Source organism: Thunnus maccoyii, chromosome 18, assembly GCF_910596095.1.
Source record: "Thunnus maccoyii chromosome 18, fThuMac1.1, whole genome shotgun sequence".
Lineage (NCBI taxonomy): Eukaryota > Metazoa > Chordata > Actinopteri > Scombriformes > Scombridae > Thunnus > Thunnus maccoyii.
In genome coordinates, this window is record NC_056550.1 from 28206760 (window position 1) to 28227995 (window position 21236).

Genomic DNA, 21236 nt, shown 5'->3' on the forward strand with positions numbered 1-21236 from the left:
TGCTGAGGTTGTTCACATTGTTCACTCTCATATTTCAGATGTGATTCAGCTCCAACATGTACGGATGGATTTGAGAAGTTGACATTTGGAGTAAAGAAGGAGAAAAAGAAGTGAAATCCTGCTACTATAGTTTGTTTACGTAGCCTCCGGAGCCGGAGGAAGCTTCCTGAAGCTGACCAATCAGAACAGAGTGGGCTCATCAGGAGGCGGGCCTTAAAGAGACAGGAGCTAAAACGGCCTGTTTCAGACAGAGGCTGCTACAATTTACATTGTAAAGAACTTTAGTATAAAGTCCAGAGGTTGTGATATGCAGCACAACGAGCTAGTGAATTAGTAAACAGAACCATGTTCCTGCACATGCTCAGTGGCGTCTGCCTTACACAGAACTACTCTCCAAAGACAGAAAACATAATTGCTGTTATTAGTCTTTGGAGCCGTTTCTAAACAAACTAACGTGACCAAACTCTTCATGATGAAGGAACATGTTACCCAGTGCAGCAGTGTGACTCACTGATGTGTTTTTAATAGTTTTTGGACGACAACGGAGGAATAAGATATATCAGGCTTTGAATATAAACACAATACTTGTTAGAAGATCAGTTCATTGTTGGTTTGGATCCAAACATGAGATTTGTTGAACAATACAGAAAAGCTAAATTAGACAACTTGTCATCGTCTGTGCTAAAATGTAAAACTCAAATTGTCTGAAAACTCAGAAATCTCAGTTCTTTGCTCACTATAGAAACACAGCTTGCAGATTTCCAGCGGACTGCAGGTCAGTTTTGGCATTTCAACAAAGACTGACATTTTTCAGTCTCTTGGAAAACATTCAGACTTCCTGCGAGGCCAGTTGTCTGTTAAACCAGACATCTGGATGAACTCTGCAGCTCAGCTCTTTATTCTGTCACTCAAACAAGGACAGAGCTTTCACTCTGATGGAGTAACCGTGCACCGGCTGCCCATCGGTACTCACCTGGAACAGATGAACCTGCAGCCTGATGACACGTGCTCCAGTGGGAGAACATGTTTATTGAAGTGTGGATTGGAGCAGATATCAAGGGTTGGACTGATGCGTTATTTCATTTCATTTCTCTTCAGAGAGGTTGGCTTCGTAAATGTTGCTGCTGTAGCGGAGCTGTCAGTGCAGGGTTCATCTACAAAGTGCTTTTCCCACCAATCGGAGGAGGCGGGAGAGAAATCCTGCCAAGCTGTGCTGACTCCCACTAAAAGCCATCGATCTGCTCATTTTCTGACCTTTTTATCTTTTCTTAGCAACAGTTTTATTGTGCAGGACAGTTGGAAGCAGCTCTCTGGAGCTCAACAGAATTTGTAGGTAGCACTTAATAAAAATTAATTGAATTCAATTTCAGTAATGTCCTCTCTTTTTCCTGTTCAAACAGGTGAAAAAGAAACCTTAGAGGTCTTTTTTTGCGGTGTAATGGAAGGTGGGAGTGTGGAGGAGGTGCAGTTGGTAAACTGTGAGCTCAGACAATCTGTAATGAGGACTGGTGGTGTGATGGAGTGAGTTAGTGAGAGAGAGAGTCTAATAAGACAGGAAACCTCACTGCGGGAGGCGTGAGAGAGAGAGAGACAAAGGTGGAGGATTAAATAATCGATCCTCTCACTCTCTGCTGTGTCACGACCACAAAGATCAAATCAAAGACTTGCGGTGAGATGAGTTTTAATGAACACTATCAGTAGTACAGGTGGTGTGTGTGAGTGTGTGACCTTCTGTTCTGATCTTCTCAGCTAAATGATTTTTGTGTGGGAACTTTTTGGGGTGAAATTAAATTTGCAGCTCATCAGGAGAGAATGGGATTATAGATGCACTCATGAGGCTCCACTCCCACCAGCTGCTGCAATTTCCAGATGAAGCTAAACACAGAAATATAGCAATACCTACTGTACATTATCCAGTCATGGATGACACTTTCATTCATGCATTTCAGCTCTACCTGAACACTGCTTTTACAGGTAACACAGCAACTGAATGATGAATTACCTCTTCTTTGTCTTGTCTTTTTCCAATTGGCAGCATCAGTACTGAACTGTTTCATCTTCTTAAAGCTGTGTTTTTGATGCAAATGGAAACATGATGAAATCTTTGGTCGTTAAAACAAACTTAGTTTGTCTCAGTGACCATATTTTGACGAAAGGGTGGAGCTGACCATAGCGCTAGCTGCTAGCTTGGTTAGCCTAGTGTATTTACAATATATGGTTAACAGTGATAATGCTAATGCTAATTTCTGCTAGGGAAAAACAGGCCTAAAACCATTAAAACAAAATGTACTCACCGGAGAAACTGAACATCCGACTCCTTAGAGGGTCTTCTATCAACCAAACGCCGAACAAAATGTTATAATTAACTTTCATGAACTGAAAACACACTGTGAAATAACAGCAGCTACACCTATAGTCTGTGAATCTGGGTTACCATGGTACAAACTTGCCAATCACAATGTAGCCCCAAAGCATACGCTGCTTTATCGTCTATTTTACTCTAAATGGAGCCGTAATTTACTAGATGAACATCATGCTGTATTGAGGAAAACTTGATACTAACTAATTTGAGACCACAGGAAACTGTTTACTGAGGTAATAAATCAAGTGAGAAGTAGAGTCATTTTCTCATAGACTTCTATACAATCAGATGTCTTTTTGCAGCCAGTGGAGTCGCCCCCTGCTGGCCATTAAAGAGAATGCAGGTTTAAGGCACTTCCACATTGGCTTCACTTCAGACCCAGAGCTTCCCGTTTGCTGTGAACATAATGTGGGCAGCGATTACATTTGCCAACACAACGTAAATGGGAAAATAATGTAATTTGTATATCTCTGCCGCCTCACAACTCAACTTTGGTACCTTGAAGAAGCAAATTAAGGAACAAACAAACAAACACAACAAGCCAGACAGGAAGCTGAAGAACAAGAGATAATCGCTTCACTCAATTGCATCTTCCTAAACTCAGACAAATGTCCAAGCAGTAAGTACAGTTTAATTTGAGATGTCAAAACTACAGCAGAACATCTTGGTCATCCACACACTGTCTTTCACCTACTGCTAGCACAGATGTAGAGGATAGTTTAATCACAAAAAAATGGCTGACATTCACACAAACCTTCAGAGAGAGAGTGTTTGAAGAACCGGAAAACAAATACCAAAATATCCAGAGAGGATCAGTGTTCATCTTGCTTCTTTTTCACAAAACAAAAAATGAACCTGCTGGCAGAGTGATTCTTCAGTGACTGTGGGTTTTGTATCTGTGAGCATCCTAACTGGTGGGAGTGACACTGATGAATACATGTAAAATGCTGGAATATTTTCAATTTAAAGTGCTTGAAGCAAAAGCACAAAGCAGCTGAAAACCCAGATGACATCAAACTGAAACAAACAAAAAGCATCAGAAAAAACATAAAAAACCTTGGATACTAAACATTAAGACATTATTTTATTAACAGTTATAACTTTGATGAAGCAGTGCACCTTGATTTTGCCCTTTCTTGTAAAAAGTTTCTTGATCTAAAATGCGATACTCTAGTTTTCTGTCCATGTTCTAAGATAGTAGAATGAGTTAAGTAGAATATGAGATATCATCTGTGTAATGTTGACATCTTGTCGGTGCCAGAAGAAAACCCCTTGAATGTCCAAACATTTGGAGTTGGACAGGTTCATCCTCAGAGGTCTGCTAATGTTCACATTAATCTTAACCTTGGGTCATTAGTTTCAGAGGTATGCTGTCATAAACTGATGTGGACAAGTGGAAGTTTTAAACTTTTGGAGGCCATAGATGAAAATGTGAGGTTTAAGCTAATTTTGGAAACAATAGCAGGACTCAGACACATGGCTTGCAAAGCTCAAATGCAGTTTTATTGAGAAGTTGTAGAGATGGAGGTTTGAAGAGCTGAGCCAGAATAACAGTGGAGCAAGACAGGCAGAGATAGCTGAGCTGTTGGCTGAAGGCGAGCTGGCAAGATGTTGGGCGAGGCAGGCAGACAGATACCAAAGGGGAATAATGGACCTGAGGCACAGGCAAACACAAAGTCATAACAGAGTTCAGGCAAACATGAGAGATATACTAATTAGGGATTTAAACCTGACTGTAACATTTGTACCACATTGGCAAACTGAACGATCTTGCAAAGACCCGAGTGTAGAGCCGAGGTATATATACTGCAGGAGGTTGATTAGTGGATGGGTTGAAGGTGTGCAGCTTGATTGGCAACAAGAGGGAAACAGAGAGAGAGAACAAACAGGTGACCAACAAGAAACACAGGGGAGGAAATTTTATGACAATTCATCCAATAGTTGTTGAGATATTCCAGATGCAACCAAAGTGTTGGACTGACGGACATTTCTAACCGCAGAGTCACTCTGCTAATATGGCTCAAAAGCTTATGTTGCTTTGTTTTTTTACCTAATTTAACAGAATGCAAGACCACTTCTGACTCAACTAATCTGACTAACTAACTCAGTGCGGCATCTAGCGGAGCTGAATGTCATATATCGCACCTTCAAACTTATCCAACTAAACTAAAATCAATTAAACTAATCAAACTAAACTAATCTGGCTAATGAGACCAAACTAATCTGGCTAATCTGACTAAAGTAATCTATTTAAGATAATTTGACAAAATGAATCTGACTACTTAGACCAAACTAATCAGACTAAACTAATTCTACTAAACTAATCAAACAAATCCACTAAAATAATCTGACTAATGAGACAAAATTTATATTAAACTAATCCAATTTACTAATCTGAATACTTACACTAAACTAATCTTACTAAACTAATACAATTTAAGTAATCTGTTCAAACTAATCAGACTAATCTAATCATGCTCAACTAATATCAGTAAACCAATCAGACTACTCTTATCAGACTAAATTAATCAGAATAAACTAAACTGACTAAACTAACTAGCTAATCTGATTTTGCCCACAGTGGGAGAACGAGCAGCTCCACAGCCTGGAGGAGAGAGGCCGTCTTCTTCTGTCCCTGCAGGTCCTGCCTCCGCTCAGTTTGGAGGATAAAGACACAGAGGGAGGAGGAGGAGGAGGAGGCAGCGAAGGCCGTCGCAGTGGGGGTCTCTGTGTGGGCGTGAAGCGCTGCGCTCACCTGGCAGCCATGGACGTCAACGGGTTCTCTGACCCCTATGTCAAAATGTAAGAACTCTGATACACTATTGTCAAAAAACAGGTAAAAATCACGGCAGGTTTTAGAGAGCAACACCGCCAGTGTTTTGACTCTCAGATATGTCAGTTGATGTGGACTGGTGTGACAGGTTTTTTTCCAAAAATGACTCAGTATTGAAATCATCCAGAACAACAAATAAATGGTTTTACTGAGAGGAAATTCATATATATTGCGAGATTGAACTGAGTAGAGGGGTCTATTTGGTATGTTGGACATGTGGGTTTTTGACATAAGCACTTATGCAACAATATAATGTTGTAATGCTGCTATTTGTGTGTGTTTGTGCTACCTGGTTGTTACAGAGGGTTATGGTTAGTCAAAGGGTCTTGAATTAAATTACATGCATCCTTTGCAGGGAAGATTGGTATTAAAGGGCAGGTTCACAACTTTTCCAATGTGTGTTAAAACCAACACAGTCGCCAGAAGAAAACGTTGGCATTGAACGTTTCTGCAAACCACAGAAATGTTGAATATATACATTTCAACACGTGAAATACGTATCATATCAACATTTCTACAAACGTAGCATATTAACATTTCTACCCGTTGAATAATGATGTTTTATGGTGTGACAACACTGCGGTTAAGTGCTGGTTAGGTTTAGGCACAAAGACCACTTGGTTAGGGTTAGGGGAAAAATCACGGTTTGGGTTGAAATAAAATAAAAAATACAATAAAAACGGCCGATGTCTCACTAAAAAAAGCCAGATTTCTCACCAGAAAAACAGCTGCAAATGTCCTAATGTCTCGCTAAAAACACTCGCTTTTGTCGGTTGAAATGGGAAGCAGACATTGGTTTCAGTTTCGAGGTGGTCTCGAACCGTGTTCTCTGCTGATTTCCAACTTGCTGCCAAGAAACTTACTAACCATCCTCATCCTCCTCCTCCTATATAGAAAAAATCAACTCATATAGATCACATGTGAATTACTTCACTTTAGAAATGTTGAGATGATACGTTTTGTTGACATTTTCATATGATACGTTTTGTAGAAATGTTAATATGCTACGTATTTCACGTGTTGAAACGTAGATATTCAATGTTTCTGTGGTTTGCAGTGCCAACGTTTTATTCTGGCAACCAGGCTGGTTAAACCAACAGTCAGGTGTCCATAGTAACAGTGAAAGAGGTTTTCCTCGCTGTAATCATTCCTCCTGTTCATACTGGATATTGAAAGATCCTTCAAATGTGCTTTCAATGGAATGGAGGCCAAAATCCACAGTGTGTCCACACAGTCATTTAAAAGTAGATGTGAAGCTTATATTTAGCTTCAGCAGTCTGAGTTAGTCATATCAAGTGGATATCTGACACATTTACAGTCTTTTTAACAGTCTTTGTGTTTCCTCGGAGTGTTTCCCTCGTTAGCTTCAGATAAACTTTTTTTGTGATCAAAGTGTTCCTTTCATTAATTAGTGAGATTTGTTTCATGACATTCAGCATTAGGAAAGACAGCCATTCTCCTGATAAATAACAACATGTGCACAATTAGTGTCTAATAGGAAAAATAATGGTAACAAAGAGGAAGAAAGCAAAACAAAAAGCAAGATCATCCTAAAAGGATTTTGAGGTTCACAGGGACCAAATTACACATCCCTATCATTGACTCCTTCACCCCATGTACTCAGGCTGTTGATAGCTCTAGGTACACGATCTCTAGGTACATTATAACTCATACTGGAAAGGAGAGGGAGTGGAGAGGCTTCCAGCGCGTAGCAATCAATTGTTTCGCTGCTGTAAGCCCAGCTAATAGCGCTCGCTTTTGATCAGCGTCAAACCCAAATTGGACAGATCGTTTAGAATGAGTGTAACGGGCATATGGGGCACACTGATCTCAAACCTCTCAGAGAGGTTAGAGGCAACCATCCCCCAGAATCTGACCACTGGAGAACATTCCCAGCTTCAAATGGACCTTTAAATACATTTTTGCACAGAAGGAGGACTGTGGATTTTGTATATTTCAATGTTCATTTGGGATTTTTTTAAAGTCAAAAGAGAAAGGGGGGAAGAGAAATAAAGAATTAATCATTTTATAATAATAAATATTTGGTATAATTATATATGTATTTATCATCTCACCCTTTAACCATCCACAGACCCTTCAGCAGGGAGTCTATCCACTGTGTTATGAGTCAGACTTATGATGCTGTCTATGAATTGAATTTTGTTTTGTGTGTTTTTCCTGGAGTGGACCGAAGTGTCCCTCGTCACGCTGTCCAATCCAGACGCTCACCAAACAGTGAACCCTCCAGGACAACCAGTGGCTGAAAACAACGTGATGCATTACAAAGAGCTTTGAACAACAAGACAGCAGTCTCCTTTAGACAGTGTCCACTGTACAAATGTCACTTTTTGTAAATGTGCTTAGAAAGCGCTTCATACATTAAGTTAGCATCACTGTGCTCATTATTTAGCCACCAGCACACTATTTACCAAAAGATAACAACCATAACTGCTCAGATACAAACTTATAATTGGGACTGGAAGACATTTCAAGCCTGAACTCCTCGTGTAGCTCCCCTCAGACCTCACGGAGGACTAAATACTGGAATACTACATTAATGAGACAATTAAAAACTGGAGTTTTGCCATCTTATTAACTTTGCTAATCAATGATGCAACTGTTAAAGCAGCACCATCTGTTTCCTAGCAGGCAGGATAATCAGTGAGAAGAGGGAAACAATTTGAGCAGCATCTTGTCGGGGCTCAGCTCCGTCAGAGGGAAACACCCGAGGGCCAACGTCGAGGATTTAAGGCTCCTCTGTGCTTTTGTTTCCTCCGGCACTCAAGGGGCTCTTGCTTTGAAGAGGAGGAGAGTTTTTCTGTTGCACGCCGTCAGAATGCAAACCGAGTGTGAGCCAGAACAAGCAGGCGACTGACAGCTGAGGGGTTGAATGAACTCGGGAGAGAGAGATTTGCCGGTTTTAGAAATCACTGCAGCATCCGTCTGCATGCGGCAGACACTCTGGACACTCTGTACGGCTCACTTTGATCCGATATATCAGTTTAAAACAGATCAATATTCCTTTAAACTACAAACCAGACAAGGTCAAGTCAGTGTCGTGCACCTGTTCCCCTCCAATCTGTCTGGCTTTATTATTATATTTAAACCCAAGAGGAGAAATCTGTCCTGTGTGGTGTGGAAGGATTATTAGACAGTTTTAGTGTCTCATGGTGGTCGTAATGTTGTTTTAGATGCTTTTTAAAATAAGAAAAACAAGATTGAGGAGTAAGAACACCAGACATTTTTAGAATTTTTAAAAGACTTTTTTTTTTTTTTTTTACTTTTTTGGGCGGTAATTAAAGGTATATAATTATTCCACATTAAAATGTCTAAAAACAACTAGACCTATGTTATATATGTTGTTGAGTTGTGTACTTACATTATCCCAAATGTTTCCAACAATTTTCAAACCCAGAGAAATCTGTAATTTAATCAAAGTAACGGACCGTTTCATTTGGTCGCCTGTCAATCGCGTCATACCTCCTCTACCAAAGAGTAAACACGCACAAGATGCATAAGGCGGCGCTGTGTTTGTCTGCTACAATGGCGTCTACCAAAGAGTAACTTACACACATGCAAGATAATACATCGGCGTTGTGGTTGTTCCACACAAACTGTTATAAATGGACTTTTATTCAGTTTTAAGTCACATTTTCATGATAAATTTAGGTGGTTTTTAACTATATCTTTTAGCCGGAAGAAGGATTTTAGTCATTGGATGTCTGGATCTTAAGTTATCAGAGAAATAAACTGGAAAAACGTTAGCAGCAGCTTGGCTAACAGCCCCTCCAGGAAGTCCGGTGGTCACCAAACATCGTCGGAGAAATGTTGATTTTTTTTTTTAGGTGAAACAGCTTTAATTAGTATTTTTAACGATTTTAATCCGCGTGCACGTTTGTTCTTGGAGAGGAGGAGACCTCTGCGGATAATTCGGCTCCCGGGAGAAACCTGCTGAACGTCTGGATCTAAAGTTATAAGAGAAATAAACCAAACAAGTGTTAGCAGCAGCTCGGCTAACAGCCCGTACCAGACGTCCAGTGGTCACCGTACATCGTCGGAGAAACACTGATTTTTTTAGGTGAAACAGCTTTATTCGGTGTTTTTACCTGTGATCTCCGGGTCCGTTTGTTCTGGAGAGGAGGAGACCTCTGCGGGTAATCCTACCCCGTTGAAGCTGGTTATTTAACAACGAAGACCACAACTCCCATGATCCCTTGCTACCTCACACCATCATCACACTCCGTCTTTTGTTATCGTTTTGATTGAGACCCCTAGCGGCTGAAATTACATATTGTGAGTTTAAATGTTTTAGCAGCTTTGTAAAATATTAGTATTTGTGTGAGCTGGTGTTGTTTGACTTAAAATGTTAGCTGAAATGATTAGTCACGTTACAGAAAGTTAATTAACTTTGATTGTCTTTTAACGCTTTTAACACTCAGCGAGCACTTTACTAGGAACACCTGTACAATCTATTGCAATCCAATACAACAGCCACTTTTATTTTACATTTTCAGTTCTTGTTGATGTTTGTTGACGTCAGAAAGGTGATAATTCTACTTTGTTTATCATTGAGGTCATAGTGGGTGGTGTATGATAATGGGTTGGACAAATTAAGGGACACTTATCAATATAATGCACTCCAGTACACCACCACCCACTACATCCTCATAACATGAAGTAGAATTATCACCTGCCTGATAATGTCAACAAAAACTGAAAAAGTAATAAACTTCATAAACGCAGAGTTTATGGCAGAGCTGTTGTATTAGACTGCACAGGTGTTCCTAATAAAGTTCACAGTGAGTGAATTTGTTTCTATCTAGACTGTTAATTGGACAAAACAAGACATTTTTAACTTCGCTTTGGACTCTGGGAAAAGTGATGACCGTTTGTCACTATTTTCTGACATTTACAAACGATTAATTGAGAAAAGAATTGACAGATTAATTGATAATGAAAATAATCATTAGTTGCAACCCTAACCTAAAACAGCTATAATCAAGTTAGCTGTAGACTAGCTGGTGAACATAGTGGAGATATTTCCCTCAGGAGTTGGTAAAGAGTAAAAACAGAGCTAAAAGAGAGTGAATATTGGACAGAAACACGACTCCACATGAATGATAATGTTGCTCCGTAACTGCTGGATGTGGAAATAAGTTCAACATATCAGATGAAGCCATGACAGTGTTGTGTTCACTACCTGTTTCTGATGAAAACTAGTGGACAAAACATCAGTTAGAGCAGGTTTAAATAAATCAGTGCTCAGTTTTAGTTATCTGAGATGACGTGGTGCATGTTTAGGTTTGCTTACATTTGTTTGCATTCATGTGAAGCTGTGGGTATTTATTTAAATGCCATTTTATAGGTTGTCTGTATACGTTTAAACTTGCTCGAGACAAATATGTTTTGTTTTTCTGAGCAGTTGTGCTGTCAGGTGTCTGTTGGTGTATCAGGAGTTTGATTTGTTTCTGATGAAAGGTAAATAGATCAGCACAACAAACGCTGTCTGCTTGAATCCTCTCGTCACCGGTTGCAGTTGTCAGTTCAACTATGGACATTAAAGTGGTTCACTTCAAAAACATTGAAATGCAGCAGCAGAGTTGGCCTCTGTTAGAATGAATCACACTGATCAACAGCTTGTTGTGTGTGTGTGTGTCAGAGTCAGACTGAAGTCACTCAGAAAAAATGAGCCAGTTAGCAGGTCTCATATTCCAGCTGGTATCTCATTTCCTGCAGAGCCTCCCAGAAGCTCACAGACATAGATAACAGGGTACCAGGGGCCCGAGATGGAGCGGAGGGGCCCCAGCCGTTTTTTCTCTTCTTATTAGCCTGCAGCGGTTTGCAGAGGAGTGACGGTGATGAAGAGGAAGCCGCCGAGCACATCGGTCCACCGCTCCTTTATTATTTACTCCTGTCATCTGTTAGAATAACTGGTCACAACCAATTACAGAGCAGCTCTGTGTGGTGAAGTGGTTCAGCGACGACCGCCGCCGCCGCCGCCGCTAGTGATGATGATGTGTGGAGCTCAGGCTTCCCTCTCTGCTCTCTGCCACCCATGACTCACTGAGTGTGTGTGCTGCATTGTGAAACTGTGATTAATTATTAATTACCGCTTCATTAATGATGATTTACACTTAATGAAAATAATCCAGCAGAGAGCAAAACGTCTGCTTCAAGCGTTCAAACACTCCTTTAATTAAACACATTTTATCAGTTTCATATTGTTCTGTTTTCTCATATTAACATTGTTCTACACGAGGAAAATGTCAAGCTTTTATTAAAAGATTATAAACAATATCTGCGACTTACGGCTCTGATCTGATGGAGATTCATCTGTGATCACACATTAAAAGATTCAAACATTTACTCACCACAGACACAATTACACACAGCTCAGTGTGCAGGGAAATGCTTAGTTAACATCTCCATGTACTGTGCAGAGTGCAAATACAATAAAACAGAGAAAATTAAATACAATTGAAAAACATATATAAAATACAGAAACAATATGTAAAAATAAATATGAATAAATATTAAAGGTATTAAAAAAATAAGGAATAATGAAGAAATTGTAAAAATATAAAACATTTTTGTATTATATATATATAAATAACATAAAATAGAAATGTATCAAATACAGAAAAAAACATGTAAACATAAAAAAAATAAATATTTAAAGTATAATAAAATGGAGAAGAAATATACAGCTTTTTTTTTTTTTTTTTTTTAGAAATTGGTACATGTGAATAAAAATCAGGATTTAACAAATGAAAATAAAGTCTATGTAAGTATATGCACAGTGTTGTAAATAGTTCAGTGTATATGGAACACTGAACAAGATGAAATATGGAGAAACATGAAAATGAAAATATGGACATTATGCAGTTAAAATAATTATATCTTTGGATGCTTACATTGAACATTGAAAAGAGTCTTTTTTTTTGTCTGACCAACAGTCCAAAACCCAAAGATGATTAATATGAACGTCTGAGTAACCCCAAACTTGGACATTAGCAACGTTTAAGGGTTAAGTTATAACTGCATGGACGCTCTCCATCAGAGGAACTAACGCGCTCTTTCATTTTCTACTTTTTTATTGTCAGATACCTGAAACCCGACATACAGAAGAAATCCAAACACAAAACAACAGTGATGAAAAAGACCCTCAACCCCGAATTCAACGAGGTAAGAACTCACGGCTGCTCCCCTCGGACTTAAGCCGAAATTATACTTTCTGCATCCGCGAGAACGCAGAGGTCTGCGAGGGTCCGCTAGGGTCCACGTGTTGTGCCACAATGCCGTCTTCCTGTAGATGCCGAACTACTGAGCATGCGTGGAACGCGTCCTCTGAGTGGACTCCAGAAAGTACTATAAACAGAACTACTACGCATCTGTGGTGTCTGCAGCTGTCCGTGTCATTTAAATTTCTCCTCATCTGCCTTTCACTGCTGCTCTCGAACAGTATCTCTGCACTGTGTACAAACTTTGTGATATTTAGACTTTTTTTTACGAATTTCCATGATTTCCACTCAAGTTTTTTTTTTTTACTTTTTTGTTATATTTCTACCTTTTTTTTAAAAAAAATTCCAATGTGTTTTCTCTCAGGTTTCTTTATCTATACAAACTTTTTTTACGATATTTCCAAGCGGCAACCTCCGGGGCTGAAAAATGAAGCCAATGCGGAAGTGCAGTTCCTTGAATGGCCACTTGAGGCTCCAAAAGCGAGTCAATCCCCATAGACCTCCATGTTAAAATGCCCAACTTTACAGCAGAAATAAACATGTTTACAGCCTGGTACAAAAAACCGTTTTGGTCTCTGTAGCTAATTTCCTCTTTCATGACAACTGTACGGGAGGTGAATTTTTTTATAACTCACCCGTTTAAATTTTATTAAGCTGTAAAGTTATGCATAATGAAGGACATGGCTGCTTTGAGTGACAGGTCCGCCAGCCGCTAGGTGGCTTGTTTCAGCCATTCGGGCCGCCTCTTTGCCCTTTTTTGATTGGCTGGGAGTTAGGCAGCATCACACACTGCCAAGATGGCGACGGCCTCGCTTTGAGCTTCAAAACCGCTCTTCAGAAACCAACGGGTGACATCATGGTGACTACGTCCATATTTTTATACAGTCTGTGGATATTTCACCTTTTTTTTAAACTTCTGGTGTTTCCACTCTAGTTTTTTTATGAGTAAAACCTTTTTTGTGATTTTTTTTTTTTTACAAATTTCCAGTGTTCCACTTTTTTCATGTGTACATTTTTTTTTGCTATACTTCAACTTTTTATTTGAAATTCTGGCTTCCACTCTGCCTTTTTTCCTGGCGTTTCGACTGAGGTTTTTTATGCATAGAAAACCTTTTTTTGCTATATTTCGATGTTTTGTTTTTTTTTTTACATTTTTTTTTTATTTCTGGTGGTTCCACCTTAGCTTTTTTATCTGAAAAACCTTTTTTATGATATTTAGACTTTTTTAAAATAAATTCACCGCATTCCACTCAGGCTTTTTCATGTGTTCATTTTTTTGCAATATTTAAATGTTTTAACAAATTTCCAATGTTCCTCTTGGGATTTTTATGCTTTTTTTAATGCTGTTTTGGGTGATATTTCAATCAATTCAAATTTCCAGCATTTCCACCCAGGTATTTCTTTTTTTATTTATTGTTTTTTATTTATTTATTCATTCATTTATTTATTTTTTATTTATTTATTTATTTATTTATTTTTATGTGTAAAAAGTTTTTTTTGCGATATTTCAACTTCTTTATTTTTTTTTCAGGGGTCATTTTTGGGGATTTTTTTTTTCCAATATTCCAACTTTTTCCAGTGTTTCATGTTACTCCCAAATGCAGATGTTCTAATATATTCCAGACATAATCAATATCACTGTTTCTCAGCCAGGAATCTGCTGACCACTAATACTACAATGGACAAAGTGGTGGATACACACTGAATACCTGTTAATAGATTAATCCATGGTTGGTTTGTGCTCTGTACATGAAGAAAAATATAGAATGTCACGAGACTTATTGCTGAAGATCTAATAGAAAAAGAGACTTCATGACGCAGGTTGTACAACAAACATTCAGCTCTGGTTTGTTGCTGCAGCAGTCAGTGTAGGAGTGTTTGTAACGCTGGACCTCACAGACCCGTATTCTGTAATAAATATGTTTCCCTGCAGGAGTTTTTCTATGAGATCCCCCTGTCGGAGCTGGCTAACAAGACACTGGAGGTGACGGTGTGGGACTATGACCTGGGACGCTCCAATGATTTCATAGGTGAGACACTAATGCCTTGCTCTGATCACTGACCCTCTCAGTGAGTTTCACTTTGAACACATCATCATGACATCAAATCCATTCATCTCTACCAGAGGAGAAACCTCAGCGGGCCACAAACATTGGAGAATTCTCAAGAATGTGTTTTATATTTGGACTGCAGAGTAAATAAATCACCACGGGGATGTTTCTGACAGGATTCAGCTCAGTGAGAGCTGGTGTTTGTTAGCTCTAGTTGTATTTTTATCATTCTTAACATCTGATTTCTTCTTTCTTTCTTTCTTAGCCATAGTCGGTCACCACCTTGGTCCATAATGAAATACTGTATCTCCAGAACTATTTGATGGATTGCTATGAAATTAACAACACATATTCAAGGTCCCTGGAGAATATATTCTAACCACTTTGGTGATCCCCTGACTTTTCCTCTAGCGCCACCAGCAGGTCAAAATTTTCAGTTATGCTGTCATTGCTGTCAAGGCAAGGCAAGTTTATTTGTATAGCACATTTCAACAACAAGGCAATTCAAAGTGCTTTACATAGAGCATATAAGGCATTAAAACAGAATATTTGATTTGATTTGATTTATTGAACAGGACAGTGTGCAGTATTAAGCAGAAATGATGCACTGCACCGGAGTTAGCTTGAAGCTAATTTGCATCCCTAGTCCATTATAATCAAAACATACAACAGCACAACAACAAACAGTACAAAGCAAAAAAAACAAAAACAAAACAAACAAGCAAACAAACAAACAAAAAAACCCCACAAAGAACACACCATACAAAATATAAAGCCACACACAACAGCACATCACATATACCTACAATGTCAATTAAAAATCCATAATGTAAACTAGACTCAGTGGTCACACAGCTGATTCATCTTAAGTTGATTTTTTAATTTGGCCTTGAATGCATCGATAGAACTAATTTATAAAAGCAACACAAGTAAAAGACATATAAAAACAATTAAAAAGTGTTAAATTTGGAAATAAAAAGAAGCTAAAAAGGGAATAAGACAGACAAAACAAGAGAAGAGCCCCTGAGGCAACTCACATTTTTTCCACTTGAGAACGCCTTTTTAAAAAAAGTTTAGTAATGCAGGATAACAGCGCGGCAGGCTGTTAAGTTTTACAAACAGTCTTGTCTCAAAATTACTAAAAACATAAATGTGAGAGGGATGATGAAAACCTTCAGCAGCCAATCAGGAGAGAAGCTTTGTGCTGCGCTTGGATGTTATAACTGAACTAAACCAGGACGCACACTTTTTATTTCTCTGGCTATGTGGAAATCTGATGTTTTCTTGAATAACAGCATTAAAACACAAGTCTTACAGGTAAAACATAAGACTCATGCTATTATAGGAGGTCAGTGTGGGCCACTGGTTTATACTCTAACAGGGCGGAGCCACGAATTAAAGCTTTTATTCACAATTTCAGTCCCAATTTTATTTTGAACATGTTTAAAGAAAAAACTAAATACAAATGTATATAATATAATATAATAGCCTCTTCTTCCTTTCCTGCAGATCCATCTTCCACCGTTCTGGTCTTGTATTCATCCATGTGATGCTTTAAGTCTTTCCCACTGTCCAGCTAAACTTCTCAGTTCTGACTGTCAGCTGTCAAATCTGATCAGATATTTACTGAGGTCTAGGAGTGCATTAGTGGGAACAGAAGTGGTCCTGATCTGATGAAAGCTCCTGGTGTCCAGCTATGCCAAATCAGCAAAGAGAGCACCATGTGTCATAAATCTTCTGTGGATGGCCTCAATAGCTGTGTCCAGAATTGTGTTGTGTACATTTACCTCATATGCTCTCTCAGCATCGCTTACTGTAGCGCCTCATCTTGAGCCTGCTTTTTTTCTTCTTTGTTCTTTTCTTGGACAGTGCAGCCTCCATTTCAACGTCTGTTCCTCCCTCTCCTCAAAGTTTCATTTGTCCATTTGACAAATGCATCTGCAGCTGCCTTCACAGTTGTGAAATCGCTGGCAATTTTGAGGCTCTCTTGTGTGGCAATCACCATTCAATGGGCAGAGAGGATATCCATCCCTTTTACTTGGAGGTACTTGGACAGTGGAGTGGTTTGTTCAAACACACTCAGGAATATCTGTGCCGTTAACACTCTCAGGCCCTCTTTAAAGCCTTGTGCTTTAAAGGTATAATATGTAATTATTCCACATTAAAATGTCTAAAAACAACTAGACCTATGTTACATATTTTGTTGAGTTGTGTACTTACATTATCCCAAATGTTTCCAACAATTTTCAAACCCAGAGAAATCTGTAATTTAATCAAAGTAACGGACCGTTTCATTTGGTCGCCTGTCGATGGCGTCATACCTCCTCTACCAAAGAGTAAACACGCACAAGATGCATACGGCAGCGCTGTGTTTGTCCGCTACAATGGCGTCTACCAAAGAGTAACTTACACACATACAAGATAATACATCGGCGTTGTGGTTGTTCCACACAAACTGTTATAAATGGACTTTTATTCAGTTTTAAGCCACATTTTCATGATAAATTTAGGTGGTTTTTAACTATATCTTTTAGCCGGAAGAAGGATTTTAGTCATTGGACGTCTGGATCTTAAGTTATCAGAGAAATAAACTAGGCAAACGTTAGTAGCAGCTCGGCTAACAGCCCCTCCAGGAAGTCTGGTGGTCACCAAACATCAGGAGAAATATTGATTTTTTTTTAGGTGAAACAGTTTTATTCAGTGTTTTTACCTGTAATCTCCGGGTCTGTTTGTTCTGGAGAGGAGGAGACCTCTGCAGGTAAAAATATTCCGAATGATGAACACTGGAGTAATCCTATCCCGGTGAAGCTGGTTATTTAACAATGAAGACAACAACTCCCATGATCCCTTGCTACTTCACACAGTCATCACACTCCGTCTTTTGTTATTGTTTTGATTGAGACCCCTAGCGGCTGAAATTACATATTGTGCGTTTAACACGTATAGTTGGCTTTTCTTTTGCCTGCTGTTCTATGGCGACCAGTTTGAGCACTGCATCGATAAAAAGGCCATCCTCTGGTTTACCAAAATGTCCAAACACTTTTTTTGAGAGCATCATGCTTGGCCCCAGCGTGCCTGTCCAACTGGAGAGAGGCGTCTGTGGCTTTTATCTTGGGTTCTTTTCTCCCACAGATTGACCCTCTGATAAGACTCCCTGATGATCACAGCTATATCAGCGTTCCACTTGTGATGACAGTTTGAGTAGTGTCAGCCAACACAAGATTAAGGACATGAGCATAGCACCACACATGCACATGAGTGGGAGGCTGAGAGGTTACCAGTGCTGAAAAACCTTTGTACTGGCCCCGCTAATTGGATGCCCCATCTGTTGCATTCCCTATACACATGGCCTTGTCCAGTTTCAGACACTCTTAGACTTCCAAGAGCAAGTCCACAAAGTATTGGCACTTCACTACAGCCTCTGTAACATACCTTAAGATTACTGAACACTGATCTTTCTGGACATCACTGGAAATACTCTCTTGAATTAGATGGCCAACGCTATCTATTACAGAGTTCACAGTAGCTTTGGAGAGCAGGGTGATGGGAGACCCTCTACCTCTTGTTCCACTGGATTGATGTACTTTCTTGCTCTTCTTTACGCAATTGTCAAGATGCTCTTTTAAGCAGACAACATACTTTCCTAATAAAAGGATGACCTCCAAAAAAATGTTATGGTCTATGGTGTTTTCACCACCTGCCTGTAGCTCAGCCCCCTCCTCCCAAGAACTTTAACTACATTCACTACACGCTCAAAAACCTGGCATCTCTTCCCTAGTTGTTCCCTATGAGCAGACATCTGACTGTTGATATTTGCTTTTGAGTAAATTTTGCTTTTTGATGCTTGATCCGGTCTGTTTGTTAATGCGTCTCACCAAATATCGCTCAAGGAGAAGTCTCGTTCCGAAATTGAGTTGTGGAAAACAGCTAAATATTCAACTCAACTCTCGCAAGATTTAAGAACGAGACTTCTCCTTGGGTGATACTTGGTGAGACACAATAACAAACAGACCGGATCAAGTGAAAAATGAAGAAAAATGTTTTATTTCTCTGTATGGTGCTTTCCATAATGTCATCAGACACTTATAATAACAATCTCAGCCTATCAGTGGCAAAAACAAACACTTCTAGGGAACATACATTGACGAGGCGATATTGCCCCGTCGGATTACATTATTGCTGGCTGAAGCATTCTCACTCAATACTGGACCAGTTTCAAAAATTGTTGTCCCCATTAGTCACTTAGACACAAAAAGATGGAGAAAAAGGGTCCAGGCTGAAAAATATAAAAGTTTTCCTTTAAGAGAGAGAGGCATGATGCATTTGAAACGAGGAATTTCATTTGCTTTTATTTCCTCTTTGATTTTAGACACTGTGAGATATCAACGTTGCCATTATATACACAAGGCTGATAGTAGCAGTCATTTCCTATCGTTGCCGAAAGGAATTATGTCAGACTAATTACTATAAAAATAAAGCATGCATAAAGTTTGATAAAAATATTTATCGCAGCTAAATTTCCTAACACTGTTTTCTTGTAATTATGAGATATTTGAGTCATAATTATAAGATAAGGCTTCCACATTTTTTATGCTTCTGCACCAGCGACAGCCGTGGCCGAGTTATCCATCCGTCTGTCTCATTCTCGTGAAGGCGATATCTCAGGAACACCTTGAGGGAATTTCTTCAAATTTGGCACAAACGTGCACTTGGACTCAAGGATGAACTTGAATTGATTAGAATTTGGTGGTCAATGGTCAAGGTCACTGTGACCTCACAAAACACATTTTTGGTCATATCTCAAGAATACATACGCTAATTATGACAAAGTTTTACATAAATGGCTAATAGGATAAAATGATGAATTGGTGACACTAATCTTGGTGAAATCTTGAAACTGTGGTGATTGTTTGGATCTTCTGTGCTGCTTGGTTGAAGATGTGTGTGAAGCGTCCACGGTTTAGAATTTGTATTTTCTTTGCAGCGACATCCATATCTGAAGCATCATCTACTATCATGGCTACAACTTTGTGTTCTATCAAAATCAGCTTTACTGGCCGAGCGTGTGAACACATACAAGGAAAATACACTTAATACCTTTCATTAAATTCCCTCAAAGTTCACTACAAATTATTATATGAGTCTGGACAGACATGGATGTAAACTCAGACCTGACTGGTTGGCGGAGGCATACAACCACAAGTTTCTTTTGTGAATCCAATGCACTTCTGTTGAAAACTATTAAAATAAAGGCAATAATTACAGGCCTCATGATTAAAAGTCAATCCACAGAATGACTCAAACTAACCGCAGCACATCCTGCTTCCTGTCGGTGTTTAGGTGGCGTTTCTCTGAGCTGTCACTCACAGGGCGACGCCCTCCGTCACTGGATGGACTGTCTGAAGAATAAGGGCCGCAGGGTGGAGCGGTGGCACATCCTGACCAACGAGCTGCCACGGACCCTCAGTCACGACTAAAAGCCAAGCAGCCGCCTCCACACATGCAGACAGTCGCTGTCAGGGATCACATGGTTCACAGAGGTCCTCCGCTCACTCTGTGGGACGGACTCGAGTAACTTCACCGCAGGAATCAGCAGGAAGTGAGAGGAAAAGTGTATAATAATAACAATGACAGCCAGAGCAGAGTGCCTTCATTTCTGATCAGAAGAGAAGAAGCTTCAACACTGTCACACCTGCACTCAGCATCAACATCATAGTGTTAACAGGTTTATGAGAGGAGGAACTCACAGGAATTAAACAGAAACCAAAACTGTAGATTTCACTGGATTTATAGTACCGCTAAAATTAAATTGCATGTGAAATTGCAAATTCAGGGAAGCGGGTGTGTGCTGCTCTCGCAAGTGAAGTAATTAACCAGATGTGCATTTGCTAAATGAATCTCTGAAGGTGTTTTCAGACAGAAAGGAAAGTGAAACATCATAACACCATTCGCTGGCCTGTTTTTATGTGCCCCAGAGAGCCAAAATATCAACTGTACAACATTAAAAACATGGCAATGAGTCGCACCGCTGCACTGGGCGACATGTTCCTTCATTATGAAGAATTTGGCCACGTTATTTTGTTTGGAAACGGCTCCAAAGACCAATAACTACATTCACGTTTTCAGTCCCTGGAGAGTAGTTCTGCGGACGCCACTGAACATGTGGTTTACTTTGAGAAATGTACAATGAAGAACAAAGTCAAGAGTTTGTGATATGTAGCACAACAAGCTAGTGAAGCTGTAAACAGAACCGCGTTCCCGTGCTTAGTGGTGCCTGCCTTACACAGAACTACTCTTCAGAGACTTTTGGAGCCGTTTCTAAACAAACTAACGTGACCAAACTCATCACGATGAAGGAACATGTCGCCCAGTGCAGCGGTGTGACTCACTGACGTGTTTTTGTGTTTTTGGACAACAACAGAGGAATAAGATATATCAGGCTTTGGATACGCACACAATACGTGTTACTAGATCAGTTCATTGTTGGTTTGGATCCAAACATGAGATTTGATGACAGTAAGAAAAACATAGAAAACCACCAGCCAAATCCTTTAATGTTATGACCTCACAGATATGCAAATTAGTGCATAACGTAGTGTAATCTAGCAGCATCTTGTGACTTTTCAAGCAAGCTTTAGCTACTTTCCGATGAAAAGTGATGGCAACACTGTAAGAAATTTCTGCTGAATCAAAAGTGTGATATTTTGGTTTTAGAAGAGATGAGGCTTCAGTGATGAAGACTAACTGAC

The 21236-nt window shown here is 39.4% G+C and overlaps 1 protein-coding gene across 1 annotated transcript in view; it reads left to right on the forward strand.

Annotated features, from left to right (window-relative positions):
• The window catches only part of doc2a (double C2-like domains, alpha), a 56182-nt gene extending 35371 nt beyond the window's left edge, over nucleotides 1–20811 (forward strand). The window contains exons 7-10 of the mRNA XM_042393331.1: nucleotides 4944–5164; nucleotides 12299–12380; nucleotides 14370–14466; nucleotides 19828–20811. Coding sequence (XP_042249265.1) covers nucleotides 4944–5164; nucleotides 12299–12380; nucleotides 14370–14466; nucleotides 19828–19964 — 537 coding nt within the window. The 3' untranslated portion in view covers nucleotides 19965–20811. The remainder of the gene's footprint in view (nucleotides 1–4943; nucleotides 5165–12298; nucleotides 12381–14369; nucleotides 14467–19827) is intronic.
• The last annotated feature ends 425 nt before the right edge of the window (nucleotides 20812–21236 follow it).